This window comes from Pithys albifrons, chromosome Z (genome assembly GCF_047495875.1).
Source record: "Pithys albifrons albifrons isolate INPA30051 chromosome Z, PitAlb_v1, whole genome shotgun sequence".
Lineage (NCBI taxonomy): Eukaryota > Metazoa > Chordata > Aves > Passeriformes > Thamnophilidae > Pithys > Pithys albifrons.
The window spans coordinates 69,602,547-69,621,077 of NC_092497.1; the positions used below are offsets into that span (position 1 = coordinate 69,602,547).

The following is an 18,531-nucleotide window of genomic DNA, read 5'->3' on the forward strand; positions in this document are numbered from 1 at the left end:
CTGTGCTATGGTGAACATTGTTAGCTGTGACCACTGCAGCTTGCACCACTTCACTGCCGGCTTTTACTCATCCAGCTGAGACTCAGCCACACAAAAAACAACCACCACTTTTCTAACCTGACTGCCAGGGTATGCAGATCCTCACAGGAAAGCTTGTCACCTTCATTCATGGGAATGCCATCCAGCTCCACCACCCCATGCTGAGGCTGCCTTTGCAGGAGCAGGAAGAGATGCTGTTTTTTCGTGTCCATGTCAGAGATGAGAATGTGTCCCTCTGTAACAGGGGCCAGGCCACCCTCCTCCACTCTCAAATGGTTTGTCAAAACCTGCAGGAAGGAGAAATGCTTAGCTCTCTTTTCTACTGCACCTCCAAACATGCACCAAACAGGGCAATTCCCATTTGCTCCAATTTAAGGATGTGTGACTCTTGAAAAACCTTCAAAACCAAAATGCCAAATGTTCTTTTCTGCTGTATTAGAAAAATGTAGCAAGTAACTAATAGCAGGCCATAATATGTGCATTCCTGTTCTCATCCCGTTCGTGAAGACTCCTGGCATCCATAGGCGCAATAAGCAACACAAAGTATAGGGATGCATTTTTGCTAACCAGGATGTGACATATTTTTGAACAGACATAAAGCTAGTCCTTAGTTTATTTAGCACAAAATATCACATTGCACACCCATCAGACTTCACCTTCCACTTCCACCCCCACGTAAGCTTTGTGCAAGAGACCGAAACTCTGATCCCATGGAAGATTTATGTTTTATCTTAGTCAAATCAGGATATCTCTCTGAATTTCTGTTTCTACATGAAGCAATTTCCAAGTCCTTCCTTTTCACTTTCACCACCACCCTACCTCTGGGGCTTGATTGTCCACAGGAAGAATTGTAATATTGAAGCAGATCCCATACAAAGTGCCTCCATGTTGATTGCTGACAGAAAAAATAAACTGGACTTGCTGTGGTTCAGGACCAATGTCCTGCAGTGGTGGCATGTAGGCAACTTTCATATAGTTCACAGCATGCTGCAAAAAGAGGAGTGCATGTAAGAGGAGATAATGGAAGTATCTATAATTCATGACATTAGGGACTTTTCTGATCTCTTGGTTAGATATTGTTATTCCAGCTGTCAAAATTAATTCCAGAAATTTTACACTCCTTAGCTACCAGCAATACCTTGATTAAATGCATCTAGAGCTACAAATTAGGTGAGAACAGATTCAAATATTCAAACCTATGGCAAAGATAGACACAATGAATAAATGATAACAGGGGTGAGGGCCTTTGCTTCTTGATGAAACCTTGTAAATAGGACCTTTTCAAACTGTGACTTCTAAATAAACAATTCATAAAAGCTAACATCTCCCAAAGCAGCTGAATTAGCCCTCATGTGTGAATAGTAACTGCATGACTTCTGTCCTATGGTGAGGGCAAGTCAGTGATAAAGGCTAAAATAATTATCAACCTTTTGCATCCAGATACCCATGTAAGGCACATTTAAGGATTTGTAGGCTCAGTGTTCTCATGATGATACTGTAATGAACACCGTTATGCAGTTTTAACCATACTGCAGGATATAAAACAGGGCACATTAGTAATACATATCTATCAGACTACAAAGAGCATGAAAAGTGAAAAACAAAATGCTGAAAAGGACCTATTCTGGCCTGTTCCATATCCTTCCACATCTATTGGTGGAGACACTGAGAACAAGAAGTTCAAAATCTCATTTCCATATTTTGTCTGTTTTTTCCTTTCTATTACATCATGGGACACCAAATTCAGCCTACCCTAAGCAGTTGCAGCCCCTTCTGGTTTTACCAGAGTTATATTTACAGATTGCAAAATTGAAGCATGGTAGAAATTGATTTTAAAATCTGGTATTGAAATAAGAAAGTTCTGAACTTCTTAAGCAGAACTCAAGATAATACTGTTCCTTATTTTTCACCTCTCATTTTCCCGTTTAAAAAAAAAAAAAAAGGTGAACATTTGTAACTTCTGAAAATTTTTAGAACTGGTTATGATATCAAGTAACATAACAACCTGAGTAAATGACTGCAGTGCAAGAGCAGCAGGATCCTTCACCAACTTAGGGATGGTGTCCACCATAAACAGCTTCCCAGCATCTGAGTAACTACACAAAAATATATATGTCACATACTCGCTAGCAATACCAAAGAATAGAAAAAACAGTCAGATGAATCTGAAATTTCAAATTATTTTCCCACTCCCAACTGTATTGAAAGGAAAATCATTTTTATTTCTTCTATCCATGTTATTCATTGAAATATTATCACACAAAACTGGCCACAAGAAATATTTTTCAGCATGGCCATGAATACTTTATAAGCAATGTCTGGAATTGCTACAAGTACTTCTCTACACACCCCAGATACCATTTATGGCACCTGCAAGTCTAGTCAATCACACTCTTACTCTTTGCAAACCTGCATTCATCTTTAAGTAGAAAAAACTATTCAGGTTGTCATGCATCTTACAAACTCTGCAATTACCCAGATTTCAGCAACCTGGCTTGCCAACAGCAGTGGCCAGCAAACTGCCTGTTACTCATGTAACTGGATACCTATCTGGCTATCTGACTGACCAGGGGAAGAGCATAAAATGTCCTTCTCCAGCTACATACTGACCCTCTGTTGCTTGAGGGCAAAATGGAAAGTGTTGACCCACAGCTTAAACCATGTCTGGATTTAAAGCTTTTCATTTAGCAAATTGTTGCCAATGCTGTAATAAAATTACAGCATCTACTGTACTGCTACTACACACATTCATCCCATACCCCAATTGCCCCCATAACCTGTTCTGCCTGTATTCTGTTTCACAGCTTCCTAGTCCAGGACCAGGGTCCTTCACAGTACAATGGTAATAACGCATATTATTGGAAAAGCTGTAGAACCTCATCTTAGTCTGGGGCAAGCACAGTTCAGCATCATTCTAACAGTTAGAAGTGCTGAGACTTGTGCCTGAGGATGTGCAGGATCCCACAAGTCAGTGTAAAATGCATACCCAATAAAAGGAAAGAAAATATTTCAGATGCTGTTTGACTTCTAATTTCTTGATAAACTATGCATTGGGGTTTTTTATTACTCTGTGTATTACTTTGTTGTTTTAGGCTCTAGCTCACCCTCAATCATCAATAAGAGTGCTGCAACCAGTTATTGTTACCTTCACTTTCAGCAAAAAGTTGAAGAACCTGAGGCATTAGCATGTCACTGCCACTGAGGTTCCTCCTCTTATGTGGGTCATTGCCCTGTCCCACCTGAAAGGTATGTCATCTTGCACCTACCCATGGGTGCAAGAATAAAATGGGGAAGTGGTTATGGTGTATGTGAGCTCCCTGTCTTGTTCTTCCACATCTATGAAGTGGAGATGTTTCTTAGTTAGGTGGGCAATCTCAGTCTCTTTAACAACCAGGTGACGGGTCACTTCTGGGGCTTCTCTGGGTAGCTGGTCATCCACAGGGATAACATGCACCATCATCACCTGAAATTGGGAAGACAGTAAAATCAGCAGCTATATTTCTCTCAATAAGAGGGCATCCAAGTATCATTTACAAACATGCACACAGAAATAAGTGGATTGCTGAAATGTAAGATAGAGGATGTGGCTTTCATACCATACCATGACCACATGAGGAATGAGGAATGAGTGTACAACAATTAAATGCAAAGCTTATGAATCTTAGTGACTTTAAATTAAATGCACAGTTGAAGTCAGTATGCTGGACTCTTGAGTGAAATAAATAGTCTATTATCATTTGACATCAGGAGGGGGGGATTAATTTGTTTGTACTGTCTCTAAATACAATTTGTTTTCAACATTTCACTTTACAGTGTAGGAAAAAGTATTTGCAGTGGACTTGTCTCTCTGTGGACAGAAAGAGAATCACCTCATGGAAAGCAAGAATCTGAAATAGCTCTGAAGAACACTGTGGTGATGACTGTGGTGATCATAAACAGAAAACACCTATAACAATTGATTTGAAAACATGTCAGAACATGTGTGGTAGATTTAGTTAAGCCATTGGGTAGGCCTCAGTTTTAGTAGGCCCTGATAATCTGACGTAGAAAAGCATCACCTAACTTAAGCAACCAAAGAAATATTTCACACCAGCTGACACAAAACTGAGATATAAATAGAGTAGAGTAGAAGGAGTTTCTCTGTTTCTTCATAGCTGTGGTCCCAGTAGGACACACTGTGCTGTCCCAAGAGGGACAGGAGGACCAGGCCCAGCACCATCTTACCACCATGTTATCTAAGGGAATTAAAATGTTTGTTCTTAGTCTTTCTCCCTGTTTGGGTCTGTCTCTGAGAAATTGAGTTCTCTAGAGTGATTTGTAGCTAGAATGGTGAAATTTTGTTCTATGGGGAGTTACTTTTTATTATTTCTAGCTTCTGTAAGAGTGTATTATATTGTAGTTTTCTTTTAATTTTCTCCTTTCTGTATAAATACATAAACCTGTTTTGATTTTCCAGGGGTTTTTCTCCCTTTTCTCAGCAGGGAGAGGGAGGCTTTCGTACACTGTATTGGACAGTTGGCATTTTGCCAGCTCAACCCAAGGCAACAAGGAAGATCATAAGTCATTTGAAGGAAAAATGCAGGAGACTGCCAAAGATGCTTCAGTTTCATACCTGTGGCTCTGAGAGATTGGGAGGATCATGGCTGTCACATAGCACAAACTCAAGAGAATCTTCAAATAATTCTCCTCCCAAATGATGATAATAAATTATTCCATTAAACAGATCCCTCTGAAGAAAACTGTTTACAGAATACCCTGTTGAATTGAAGAATATATCTTCTATTGAACAGTGCATGATTTTAGTAACACATTAAAAATATCCATTAGCTGTGCAAGTAACTAAAGCAGAATGTTCTCTTTTTCACCATAATTAGGGCAAGTTCTTTGAAATGTTCTCTCATTGTCTTTCACATTCTCTGAAGACCATCCACTTCTTTTTTATGTCACTTAAAGACCATCCACCAAATGAAGCAACAAAGCAAGTATGCCTAAAGCCCTGTCATAAATCAGAGGAGAATTTGCAGGACTAGCAGCCTCTGCAGCATACCACAGGAATTTCTGGGTTCAGTTACATGGAAGGAGAGCTTTCTCATCATTTAACATCATTAGCATCATCTATTAGCTCTGAACTTGCAGGTAAACTAACTCCTGAGTAGTCTGACTTTTCTGTAGGAGAAAAGTATCATAGGAAAATAGAATGAAAGAATTATGGGACAAATTTCGTAGACAGGTATAGTTATCCTAGTGCAGAGACTGACATTAATTAATTATGAGATTTTTACAGTATAATGAAAGAAGTGCAAATTTGCCGTTATTTGTCCTAAGCCAAAATAAGTTGTGTGATTGTAACATTTAATGTATTTTTAAAGGAGGGAACAAAGAAAAGCATGCTGTTGTGAATGTGTTTCATTACCTATCAAGTTTGGCCCTGGTTTCTTCATGATTTCTCCAGCCTGTGGTGGCTTGGTAATATTGAATAGTATGTAATCATCGCTGGAATCCATGTCAGAAGCATGAAGCATGGAGCCCTGAATCAAGATCGTGTGTCCCTCATGAACTTCAATAACCACATTGCTGATAAGAAATGGAGGGCTGTCATCTTTAGGGAGGATATTGATTGGAATCTTGTGGCGAATACTGTGGATGCCATCAAAAATCCTAAATACCACAAAGTCCTTAGTAGAATCACTGTCATCATGATGGTAGTGAACAGCTCCAGCCTGAATGTCAGAAACTGTGAACATGAAACCTTTCCCTCCTGTCAAAACAGTGGAAACAAACACATCAAAAATGTGTGGTTCTGCCCAGAACAGAATCCTTCTACCAAAATGAACGTTATTAAAAGAAAGAGGAACAATACATTTCTAACTAGAAAAATCAAATGCAACTTCACCTCCCAGAAACTAGTTTGTAGAAATTGGAATAGTTAGTAAGAATGCCGAATTTGTAACTGTGATAGCAGAGAAAATCCTTCAAATATCCTTTGCACTAAAAATAACTGGAGACATCAAGGATCTTGAACTATGACTGTTTCCACTTCAATTACAACCTCTACTTTCCTATCAGAACAATTTATATGTATTTTAAGCATCAAAGAGAATATGCTTTATAACTAAACTCAGAATTTCTTTGAGAAAAAAAGTAATGATTTGGGTTTTCTGGTATATTAAGGTTTTTTAATGTCTATAATACGACAATTTTACACCTCTGTTATTCATACAGGCAAGTTAAAGTTTTCTAGAACTGCAAGCTGGTGCTGAAAGGTCTAATCTCACCAGGACCTGCAAAAAACAAACAAACAAACAAAACAAACAACAACAACAAAAAAAAACTAGATATTCCTTTAAGGTCTGAACATCATTTGGTGCTTACTAGACAAAACAAAAAGCAATTGCCAAAATCTGTGGTGATGGTTTCTTTGCATGTACCTATGAACACATATGAAAGAGACTAAGACATAATCACCAGAAAAGGAGTATCCACCCTTGGCTGATACATGGGAGTCTGAAAAACTGTCAGACCCAGCATGCAAGGATGGAACTGCCACCAGCTGGTCCACTGCTCTATGGTCTGCAGCTCATCCTCTAGTTGGTTACACAGTGTCCCTGTAACATCACCTCTGTGGCTGAGCCCGCCTATCACTGCTGACACCACATAGTTCTTTTTGGTAGTTCTACAGGAGGGTGATCCTGAAGACAATGAACTCCTTGGTCATAGTTTCCTGAGATGAAACATACTTCTAAATAGTTTCTGTTTCCATTAAATTCCGAATATCAACTTCTCCTTTTCTTTAAATAGTTGGTTTATCTCTCTTAGTTATGCATTTTACATTAAAATATTTAACTACCAAAACCCCAGCATTGATAGTGGCAGCATGTTCCTACCTTGCCAAGAGCAGAGAGACTTTCATTGTATAACCATTTTTCCAAGCCCTGTGGCAACCCTTGGGCTGCAGAGCAAAATTGGTAGTATTGATAATGCAGAATGCTAATGAATTCGAAGTGTAATTTAATCACCACCTTTTGAAATAAACCATAAAGCTGCCAATAAGTAACAACCGTATTAAAATGTCATCTGTATTTGCCAAAAAATCAAAATCACTTGGCATTCTTTAGCATCTGCAAGCAAAAATGTTAGAAGTGAAAATGTAGTGACTGCATTTCACCTGTCATGCTTCTCAATGAAAGCATAGCTGATTTCTTTAAAATTTCAGCTTTGGAATGTAAACGTATATTAGGAAAGTAAAGGTTCAGTGCTAAATTTTTTTTAAATTCCCCATGCCTAGCACATTTGTAGCGGGGGAAGGCAGTCATCAGAGGGAGCAGAGCTGTTGTGTTGTCATAGAGGAAAAGTTTCCAGTCTCTGGATATGAAATTACATACCTCTCACTGAGAGCTGTCCGTGCTGTAAGCCATCAACTGTGACCAAGCGAACATTTTGGATGTCATCATTGTCTACAATTTGGAAGTGTTGCCAAGTGATGGGTCGGGATTGCCCCTCTAGGAGACTGAGGCCTGCAAAGAGCAGAGTGCTGTGTCACCAAAGCAGCTGTGAGATTCAAGGCTGTAAGCATCCAGCCCTTATGAAGACGTTTATAGCCAGGAGTAACACCCAGAATGTTTAATTCCAGCTACACACCTACCTGTAACAGGCATTCCAGGGGAGGTTCAGAGTGGATATAAGGAATAATATCTTCACTGAAAGAGTGATTAAACACTGGAACAGGCTCCCCAGGGAAGTGGTGGAGTCACCATCCTTGAAAGTGTTTGAAAACCAGTAGACATGGCACGTTGCAATATAGTTTAGTATGCATGGTGGTATTTGGATAAAGTTTGGACTGGATAGTCTTGGAGATCTTTTCCTGCCTTAATGACTCTATGATGCTGTGATTTTAAGGCCAGTTAAAAGCCTGCTAACAGCTTTTAATATACTTGCCTTAAGTAACTCTCTTTCAGGGAAATAATGTATTCTGGTGTTGCAGAATACACCTAGTGCAGGTAGCTTGGTGAGTGAGCTGCCCATTGTGCCCTGGCTGAGGGAAAATGGGTGAAGTCCCAAACAGGAAACTGTGAATGGGCACAGGCCCTTTGTCTAACAAAGGGCAAAGAGAGAGAGGCCGGACCCAAAGAATGAGAACAAGTATCACCTTTGGAACTACTATATAGACTGTGAGGGTATAAAAACCCAAACATTCCTTTGTTCAGGGTCCCTGCATACAGATATCCAGCTTGAGCTGTGTTTGTATTGTTGCACCAAGTTAAATCACATAAAGGAACCAGACATCTCAGATTCTGCTACAGGAAACACAGGATCAAGCCAGCAGGGAAAACTTGTCTGATAGCGTGAATGTGGTTTGTGCAGGGAGTCAAGTGGGGTACCCATTGTCTCACTGCAGCCACCTACTGCTAAGCTGATTTGGTCCCAGCAGTGAAAGTCTTGGGTAGGGCAAATGGGACTCACAGAGAGGGGCATCTGAATGGTCAGACAGGAAAGTTTCCTTAACATCTATTCCAGTTACCCAATAAACTAACAAGGCACATTTCTGAACTTTTGCACAGACCTGAGTGTTGCACTTGAAATCTCACAATGTCTGAAACTGGGTACTCAGACTCCTTAGTGAGTCTGCATTTAAAAAATAGATATTGATCTTCAGGATGGAGAAGAGTATTCCTTCATTCTACCCCAAAAGTCATTTCAGGTGAGGTTTCTCTGGAAGGATGTGAGGTACCTTCTTCTCAGCTCCTTCCCTTTTCTACAGTTTGGAAACTGCACTTTCTCTGGTGCTAACTTCATGACTTGTTTGATCTTATAACTTCGCCTTTTGATGATTAAATATCAATATACATTTCACTCTAAATGGGAGACCCTGTCCCTTTTCCAATGCAGGCATCAAAAATCTGTTTGAAATAGTCTTAACCCTGTTAGATTGTTCATTTTTGCACACTTCCACCTTAATCAATACCCACAAGCCTTGGTCTGTGCCTCATGCTACCCTACTACCCCTGTTCTATTATGTATTTGTTCCTTCTACTTACACTTTTTAATGTACAGTTTATTCTTAAAGAAAATTATTCATAAAGACATCCTAATTTTCCTGTAATTCCTTTTCCCTTATTTTTCATTCCAGTTAAAACCTTAGATCTTTTTCAAGATTTTGTAACATGTTCCCTCCAAAATGGGTAAAAGGAAAGAATAAATATATGCTCCTTCAGTTTAATGATCTTTCAATTCTGGATGTAAATCTGAATTATAGAGCTTTGTCAAATGTCTCTGACAAAATATTATAAACTCTGTAGCAAAATAAACTGAGCAAAAGAGATCTCACCTGTATTCCATGAAACCCGAGGGGCATTTGTATCTGTTGTTCTGATAGAAAGATGGACCATGATTGGTAAACTCTTTTCAAAGTAGAAGTCATGAACCTCAAATTCCATCTGTTGTGAAAATAGACAAACTATTCATTGAAAAAATAAAAGGCCCAGAAAACCAAATGTACCTCAAAACACATATACGTTACAGGCTTCTGATGTTAATAAATAAAATTTGATTTAAATTCTAAAAAGAGTCATTGAAGTTCTTCACTAAATTCAGTATCTGTCTTCTGTGGTCTTCCCAGTGAATTCTATAAAAGTTAGCTTGCAATGTGTGGAAATTAATGGGAAAGATAAGCATTTCCATTATTATTTGGGATACAATTAACTCAGCAATTAATATAGAGCTTTTTATTTTTTTAGTAGTAATAATAAAAGGGAGAGGGGGCATTTTCTACTCTTTCAAGAATGTAGGATCAAAAACAAATATGAAAGAAAATATATGGGGTGGCATAGAAAAAATAAAATTACCAAAAAGAAGTCCAATTCGTGAGTTGTCAAACTCAAACTGCCAAATTCTCAAACTTACAAGTACTGCTATTTCACTATCCCCACATGAAAAAGTAAAATAAAATAAAATATAAAATAAAATTTAAAAAATAAAAATAAAATAAAATAAAATATTCTGTTTTGATATTCTCACTCAGAGTGGCTAAAAATCTTTCAGTGCAAAGATATTCCTGTGTAGTCAGCAATAAATATCTAATTCATGCTGGATAGTTAAGGTGATGAGTAATAGGGAAAAGTGGCAAAACATTTTACCTCTGCTCCTGCATTATATATAGTTCTAGAAACTTCTTTTTCAGAAAATTATCCATTACATATGAATGCATTTATTTACAGTTTACTGAATCTTTGTGAGATGAAAACCAGCAAATGTTCCTACTGTTACCTCATAATTCCTCCTCTCTGTGTGGCTGTTATTTGGAGGCTGATAAGCAATGAGCATGCCACTGAGATCTTTCCACGTGAAGGACCCAACAGGTTTTGTGTGGTCAGAAAGGTGAGTGATGAAGCCCTGAGGAGGTGGCTTGGTAATGTTGAATACAAGCAGGGACTTGGGAGTTTCATTGTCTTCAGCGTCAATGGTTGTGGTTGAAAAGGGGGTTAAAATAAACTGATCTACTTCCAGGATGAACTTTGCCATTCGAGCAGCTTTGGGTATTTGATTGGGAACAGCACCTTTAATATGAACAGGGAGCCATGCATATTCAGTCTACAACAGGAAAAAATGAGGCAACTTGAAAAGGCAAAGTGAAGCAAACAAAATAAATTCAATTTATATTATCTTCCTGGAGCAAATTGGGGCACATATTAATGCCATAATTATTTTTAAAAGAAAAATTAAAACTTTTTCATTAGAAAATGCCTTAAGTAAATATTGAGATGCAATAAATATAACTTTCAGGTTCACTAGTTTTATTTGTGTCCTTAATTCGGGGCTAAAATAACTTACTTAATTCTATGCGAGTTTAATGAGTAAATTTTTCTAACAGAAATGTACAAAATCCATTTATTATTATTGACTGAATATGTTCACACAGTCCTTAACTTATTAATTGCTCTATATGTTGAAGTCAGTGCAGATCACACTGTATAAAAAATGTGCAATTGTGCCAGAATTAATTTTTTCTTCCAGGACAAACTACTTATGTCTGACAGTAGTCAAGCAGAAGTGTTTCTCCATAGTCACAATGTTCTAAGCATAGAAACATGAAGAAAATGCTTTTCATTTTCTCAGCTAGCAACCTTCTAAGAAATAAATGAAGTTGAAGGCTTCCTATCTCTTTTCAAAAGTGAAAAGGAGCAATAAATTTCATTAAAAAAACCCAAACAAACAAAGAGGAAGACAATGAGACATTGTAGGCTTGCATAAAAATCTACCTTGTGAAGAGTTTTGCTTCTGCTGTCCATGAGATCCAACCTCACAGGAATATAATCAATGTCAGGCGAAGGAGGGTCAAGGTGTCGGTAACGAATCCCCATCCTCAGAAATTCTTCACAGGTCATTATTTTGTTGTGAATGACTCCTAGTCCCAGTGTGCAGTTCCCATTTCTGCACTGCTGGCCCAGGCTGTGCTCTGTAACCCAAGAGAAGCAATAGCAAAAAAGTTACTGGAGCAGAAAATGACATGGTGAACCTGTCAGTACAGCTAAACCAAGCCTGATAGAAAGCCAGTGTGATGAGAAGTAGAGTTCCTTTCCTGACTTTGCTTTTCCTACAGGATTTTGTTTTCAACTGACATCTTCCAACCTCATCCTCCCTAGGTCTCTTGGTTAGATGCTGCCTCAAAAAAGCTCCATATACTGTTGCTGCTGAGTCTTGGCACTCTCAAAGCAGTCACATTGGTGTACCTGTCTAGGAGCCAGAAAGAGACTCCAGCCAGGGAATTATTGACCCAGACCTGTGATCTGCATTGTGCCTCACATAAACTTCATTCCCCTTTCATGTCCATGATAGTTCAAGCTGTTCATTAAACTTCACATGACCCACTCATACCCAACCCACTACTGCAGACTTAATCTGCTGCATCTCTTTGAACATGTTAATGCAAACAAATAAAGCACATCGTACTAGTGCCAGAGAATAAGCTCTGTGGCTGATCTCCATGTAACTGCTCTTGCTGCACTTTCCCGGTGGTGAGCTGGCCGTGTGCAGGCAGGTGGGTTTCCGAAGAGATTATGGAAATAGTGCAGTCCAGATTTATCTTCCTGTCATAATCAAAAGTGAGGACGTTCTTGTCAATCACCCTGGACAGACCATAGTACTCAGGAACCTCCAGAGCGTGGGAGTGCATTTTTATGATGTTGCAGTCTGGCTCAAGTAACTGAACATGAAGAGTGAATGTTTCTACAAATGTTTCAGTTTCTGTAAACCTACAAGTGAGAGAAGAAAATTAGTTTTGCTTTGTCCTGTCTTCTGTTGCTTTCTGAACTGGGCATTGACCTTGTTTTCTAAACAGAATTACTTGAACCCCTTTCACCCTTGTGCACTCAAATCCTGGATTGCCAGGGTCCAGACCCTGCTGCTCAACTCTCCATTCTTGTAAGCAGAATATCTATGTGAAGGAAGAGGTTACAGAAATGCAAGAGTGTCTGTCCTTATCAGCAGAAGAGCAGAGAATATACAGTATCCTTAAAGTACTGTTGTCACTCTCAATAGCGTCATAAAGAATCACTGGGTTTCTGTAATAAGTAAGCAATACATAATGCACATTATATCAGTGTATCTGCAATACATGGTGAGACATATTTCTGTAAACAGATTGTCAAACTTATTGACTAATGATGCAGCAACTGGATCTGAGTAGTTACAACATATACAGCAGAACATGCTTCTATTTTGAAAAATGGACTGCTTGCTCTCCTGAGTTTGGCTGGGCTCCTGGTAGCAGTGAAGTGTGATCTTCTGCTACTACTTACCTGTACAGCCTAAGCATGACCAAGTCTTCATCTAAAATTGGACAGCCATTGTGGGTATATCTGACTTCACCAGGAAGGAAGTGACAGTCAAAAACCTATGAAAGAGAAAGAATAGAGTAGTACAACACTAGGATGTTAACTTCTCAACATCTGTTCCACTTCTCTCTGAGTGCCAAGAAGACACCAGACTGAGAAAGATTTTAATACATACTTCATTTCTATGAGTAGATATTCACCTGTTCTGTAATCTCCCAGTGAGAGTCAGAGCAACCACTTCAAAGTGGGGCTACTAGTGCTCTACAATTAGAAGGGGAATGGTCACAAGTAATTGTCTTAGTGATTTGTGCAACAAATACAAATAATTTGAGTGCATACTTCTTTACCCCTGCAGCCTGTGGAGTTAAAATTGCAGGTGTACCCAGCGGTACATACAACTGCAGCTGTGCTGAAAAGCCAGCAGATCCTACGCGGTAATGTGAGGTTTACTAGCTTTTAAAGTTGCTTATGGAGGTAGCTTGATTATACAGTAAATTTTAGTTTATGACCACTACCGTCAGACTACAAAAGTGTGACCCAGAGAAACTTCTCTGTTAGAGACTTTGCCAACTCGGATTTGTTTCATGGTTCTGTGATACTTTGTACAAGTATCTCTTTACTAGATCAAATGCCATCTCTGTGCCATACCAATGGCCAGCCCCAAAGTCACTGTAATCCCACAGCAAAAAAGCAGACAGATTTCTATATTGTCTTTACCGGCTAATTCAAAACAAATTAATTCTTATGGCATACCTGACACAGGCAAATGTGTGAAGCTGTCTGGACATAGTTAAACAAACCATCTAAGCCAAATATTTATTTCAGGCAGACTGATTTATTTCATAGTTGGTTGACTTGTGAAAGCAAGGCAATAAGGAAAAATGCCTACACGAATAGAAATAAGGTTACTTTGTAGAGTTCTGACACATCCATTCTTTATAAAAGGGATTTCGTTTCTAGGGCATAAAATTTTCATGTCCTCACTTCCTGCAATTTGCAAGTCTGGCAAATTCCAATTGTCATGCAGTGGGAAACATCAGGTGAAAGCTCCTAGAATTGATAAGACTATGTCTATGTTATTTCCGCTATAACTGTTCATGGAGAATATTCATGTTCCTTATCTACAGAGAGACAAGGCATATTCTTGTCAGCATATGTATATATGTGTGTGTGTGTATGTGTGTGTATGTATGTATATGTATTTATATGTATATATATGTATGTATGTGTATATTTATTTTATATATACATATATATATGACTGACAAGCCACATTTTTTTTAAAAAAGGTCATTTTTTACTGACAGTCATTTCTTAAAATATGACAAAATATCCGGAAAATGAAGTACCTTGCTTAAATTACCTTCTTTTCCCCAGACACTTTGGAGGATGGTGGAATGGCTTGTGGATTTTAGTGAGGTTTTAAAATGTTGACAGGAAATGCAGGTCATAGAGAAAATGTTTGGATGCTCTTATTTTCTTCATAAAAATAAAGTAATACTTTAATTCCTAAATTAGTTGTGAGTGCATAAAGTGAAGCACTTCATGACTGTTTTGTGGATTTATGCTAAAGGATATAAGAACTAGTGATCTTTGTTTCTTTCTAGTCAATGCACACAAATAGAGCTTACATCCTGCTATAATGGAAAAATAATTGGAATTTATCAGCTTTTACTATTACTGGAAGGTTCCACTTCTACTGAACTTATTCTCAGATGCTCAAGGTATGTGTTAATTGTTCCATATTCCTAAGCAATTTTAAAATGTATTGCCTGCTTTTAACTTTCATCAAGATGTCCACTGTACAAAGCCTTTTGCTTTTTTTAAAGTAATGATATAGTTGATTTTCAGACACATATACATAGATAAACCTCATACTATATAGTGTCACGGAAAATAGGGTTGATTTTATTTGTTAAGACTGTTCAGAAAGGAAGGACAAGAACAGTTTGCGAAAAACAGAATTACTCTCACATGATGGTTTTGACTGTGTCATGGCAGTTCTGTTGAATACTACTTTCAAATGCCACAGAAATATGTGCTTTCCTACTCTTCAAACAAAAACAAAGAATGTATATTTTTCTTCCTTAATGTCTTTTCTCTCTTAGTACAAACTAACATAAAGGAACATGATAGTTAAACAATTAATTAAATAGTCTTAAGTGATATTCTATAAAAATGGAAAATAAAATTAATAAGTGGTGTGTCACCTTCAGAAAGAAAACTATATTATGTAAAAACCTACTCATATTAGAGTTTCAGAAGCTTAATGTTGTACCCTGAAGATGAGATTGATGAGCCCTCAAAGTCAATAAGGTTTTTGTGGCAGAAGGATGTTGTGGGGGACCATGTCAAAGGCTTCACAGAATTACAGATAAATTACTTCTGTAGCCCTTCACTGCTGTAGACACTCTGTCATAGAAGGCCACAAGATTGGTCAGGCTTGGCTTGCCCTTGCTGAAGTGGTGCTGGCTGTCTCAGATCACCCCCCTGTCCTCCATGTCCCTTAGCATAGCTTCTAGTACAATCTGTTTCATGACCTTCCCAGGCACAGCGGAGAGGCTGACATATTAATAGTTCCCAGGGAGCATCTACTCTTTTTGAAGATGTACAATGTTTCCCTTTTTCCAGTCTAGAAACTGGGACTTCCCCTGACTGCCATGACTTTTCAAATATTGTGAATAGTGGCTTGGCGACTACAGCAGGTCCCATCATATCAAAGTATTAATTTCTTCATTTTTAAGACATCATTAGTTCCACACCTTAACTGATAACAAGGGAAAGGAAAATGAAGGACCATTCCACAAAGGTCTGTTACCACTGACTGATAGTTTATATGTGTATTAAGACACAATCTGCTTTGCAGAAAGAAACATCTGGTTTACGTTTCCTGATATGTTTTCCTTTTATATGAACAGGCAACTCTAATTATCTATAAATTTGCTGGGTAAGACAAAGTAGATCTAAATCTTTTCCTAATTACTGTTGAGCTTTGTTTTTTTCCACTTCAACTGGTTTTCAATTACAATTTATAATTAAATTGTCATACATTCCTAGAACATTACGCACTTTAATGGCAGTAAACCAGATCATAACAGAGACATTTTCTAGCTGCAAAATTTCCTGTAGAAAGAGCATGAGTGGCACTGGGAAATCTAGACTCTAGCACCTTCTTTCAGGAATGGTGTAAGCTCAGGCAGCACCAGCAAACACAGCCTCTCTCCAGCATGGTACCCAAGGGACACCTGCTCAGCAAAGCTCTTCCCTCTAGATGGGTCATGCCTGAAGCTTCCAAGAGCCATAGACTTCCTGGGCACACACCAGAACCATGAAGGGACAGGCACTTAACAGAGGTGGGGCTGGGAGAAGGGAAGTAGAGGACTCCAGGTATTTTGGAAAACAATTGGTAAATATAAATCTCCTGGGATCTCTTGAAAACTGCCTCTAACTATGTGCTTTAATCATGTTGGGTTACACAGGATAAAGTGGATATGTCAAAATACCTGGGTCCTACTGCACATATAGGCTGAGGTGGAAACTGAAAGCAAAATCACTCCTTCAGCCAGACAAATTGCCTACAGAAGAGGTTTGCCAGAGAATGGATATGTAAATCCCTCCTTTTAGCCTCTTTTTCTTATTATTTAGATTGAATATTGGGGAAAATGTCATTGCTGGAGGGGTAGTCAAGCATTGGAACAGGCTGCCCAAGGAAGTGGTGGAAACACCATCCCTGGAAATGTTCAAAAATTGTGTAGATGTGGTGCTTAGGGATATGGTTTATCAGTCAACCTGGCAATGCTGAGTTAACAGTTTGACTTCATGATCTTTGAAGTCTTCCAACCTTATTTTTCTATGTTTGCTTGAATTAAGGGCCAATCTATACTGAAGAAATAGAGGTGGGATACTATGGTCAGAGTCCCTGTGCTGGCACAGAAGAAGCCCTGGGAAAGGTTCAGCAGATGCACTATATTTCTTTGGGCCAGTCTCTAGAGAAGAGCTCACATTGACCTGCTCATCACCTCCTGTTTTCCCTGGCATACCTCTGCTTCTTAGCTGTGCTGATTCAGCTGAAATATTTGTTAGTGGATGCAAAATTAAAACCGATGACCAGGAGAGAAGTTTTGAAAAATCTATTGGAACTGTGTGTTTCTGCACCTACCTTTGCAGAAACCATGAAAAACTTGGAGATGATGTTTAAAACTGTAAACCTATACAAATACACAAAAGCGTATGCTCTATGGTACAATAAACAAAACTTTTCAAAAAGACAAAACCTGTTTGCCTATGGTTCCTTTAAACCATTCATCTTCTAACTACACCATTATATCCTCGTGACAATTCCTTTAAAATCCTTCCTGCTATGAATCAGGTGGGGCAGTTTGTAAAACAGATGAGTAACAGAATGGTGATATGTGAAATACACTTCATTATTCCTACAAGCTTGACATTTGAACAGAAAACAGGGAGGTTTTCACGTATTTGCCATCTGCTAGCAATTTGGATGTTGCAGAGCAGAGCAAACAATGGTGTACACAATGTGCTTATCGTATGCAATTAATTTTTTTCTTAATTGCTCTCTAAGTAGCGGCTTTATAACTAAAATGCAAAATGCTCTAGTGAGCTATGCATTACCCAAGGGACACTAGTTACCCTCATAGAAGAAAAGCAAGCAGCTGCAAGTTTTTAAATACCTGACTTGTGAAAGGACACTCTGACCAAACTCACTTCTGTTCACTCATGTTACTGAGCTCAGCTTTTGGATTTCTGTGTTGCTGTTCTTTAACAGCTGTCTGCTTAAGTAAAAGGCTGAACCTCATAGACCATTCAGTTTCATGCTTTTTAATCACTATCACTGTTTCTTAAAGAAAAAAATTCAGTAAGGCAAATCTCTAGTTTCTCCCACACTTGCACACACATGAACTCTCAAAGCAACACGATGGAGTCCAAATACCTGGGGAGTTAGTTTTCCAACCCTCTGTGTCATTGGCTCATTAGTCACAACTTTGACTTTGCAGACATCTTTCTCTCTGGGGATGGAAAACCTGAGGTCATCTTCTGACAAGAAGACGGACTGTCCCTTCATCACTTTCACTCCCAGGTTCACACTAATAAAGGAGGAGCACACCACTCTTAATACAACAGGCAGCAGCAGAAACATCCAGCTTTTCTCAAAGGGCTTCATATTATAAGAGAATGCCTGCCTTTTCCACCAGTGAAAAAAATTTCTTAACAGAAGGAGTCTTCTTTCTTCACCAGCAGACTTTTGCCATATAATTAAGGACTGAAATATTAGTCTCAGATAAAAATGTATGATATGTTTTCTATTAAGAGGCACTTCTTGACTGAAATTCGGGCAAAACCCTTTAAAAATATCCTTTGATTTTTATAAAATTCATTGGCCAAGTCTGACAAAATGATGATTGTGTTCTTAGAGTTCTTTTAATGTTCTTCTTTTCAGGTTAATCCTGAAAAAAAAAATAAAATTGTTATAAGGCATTGAGTAACTCTTGGGATTAAAGAAAACCAACAAACACACACACAAAAACCTTCCACCACTTCTTGCAATTGCAGTTAATTTCAATCAGCAGCTTAATTTCACCTTTATTTCACATGTATTGGGTCTGGCTGAGATGGAGTTCATTCCCCCACAGCAGCCCTCACA

General features: G+C 38.5%; 1 protein-coding gene across 1 annotated transcript in view; it reads right to left on the reverse strand.

The window, feature by feature from the left end:
- Nucleotides 1-18,139, reverse strand: part of FREM1 (FRAS1 related extracellular matrix 1) — a 60,725-nt gene extending 42,586 nt beyond the window's left edge. Inside the window, 14 exon segments of the mRNA XM_071580270.1 lie at nucleotides 118-326; nucleotides 859-1,026; nucleotides 2,045-2,135; nucleotides 3,306-3,502; nucleotides 4,652-4,794; nucleotides 5,453-5,797; nucleotides 7,422-7,553; nucleotides 9,365-9,473; nucleotides 10,303-10,626; nucleotides 11,295-11,491; nucleotides 11,986-12,287; nucleotides 12,834-12,928; nucleotides 17,821-18,090; nucleotides 18,092-18,139. Coding sequence (XP_071436371.1) covers nucleotides 118-326; nucleotides 859-1,026; nucleotides 2,045-2,135; nucleotides 3,306-3,502; nucleotides 4,652-4,794; nucleotides 5,453-5,797; nucleotides 7,422-7,553; nucleotides 9,365-9,473; nucleotides 10,303-10,626; nucleotides 11,295-11,491; nucleotides 11,986-12,287; nucleotides 12,834-12,928; nucleotides 17,821-18,090; nucleotides 18,092-18,139 — 2,630 coding nt within the window.
- Nucleotides 18,140-18,531: the final 392 nt, after the last annotated feature.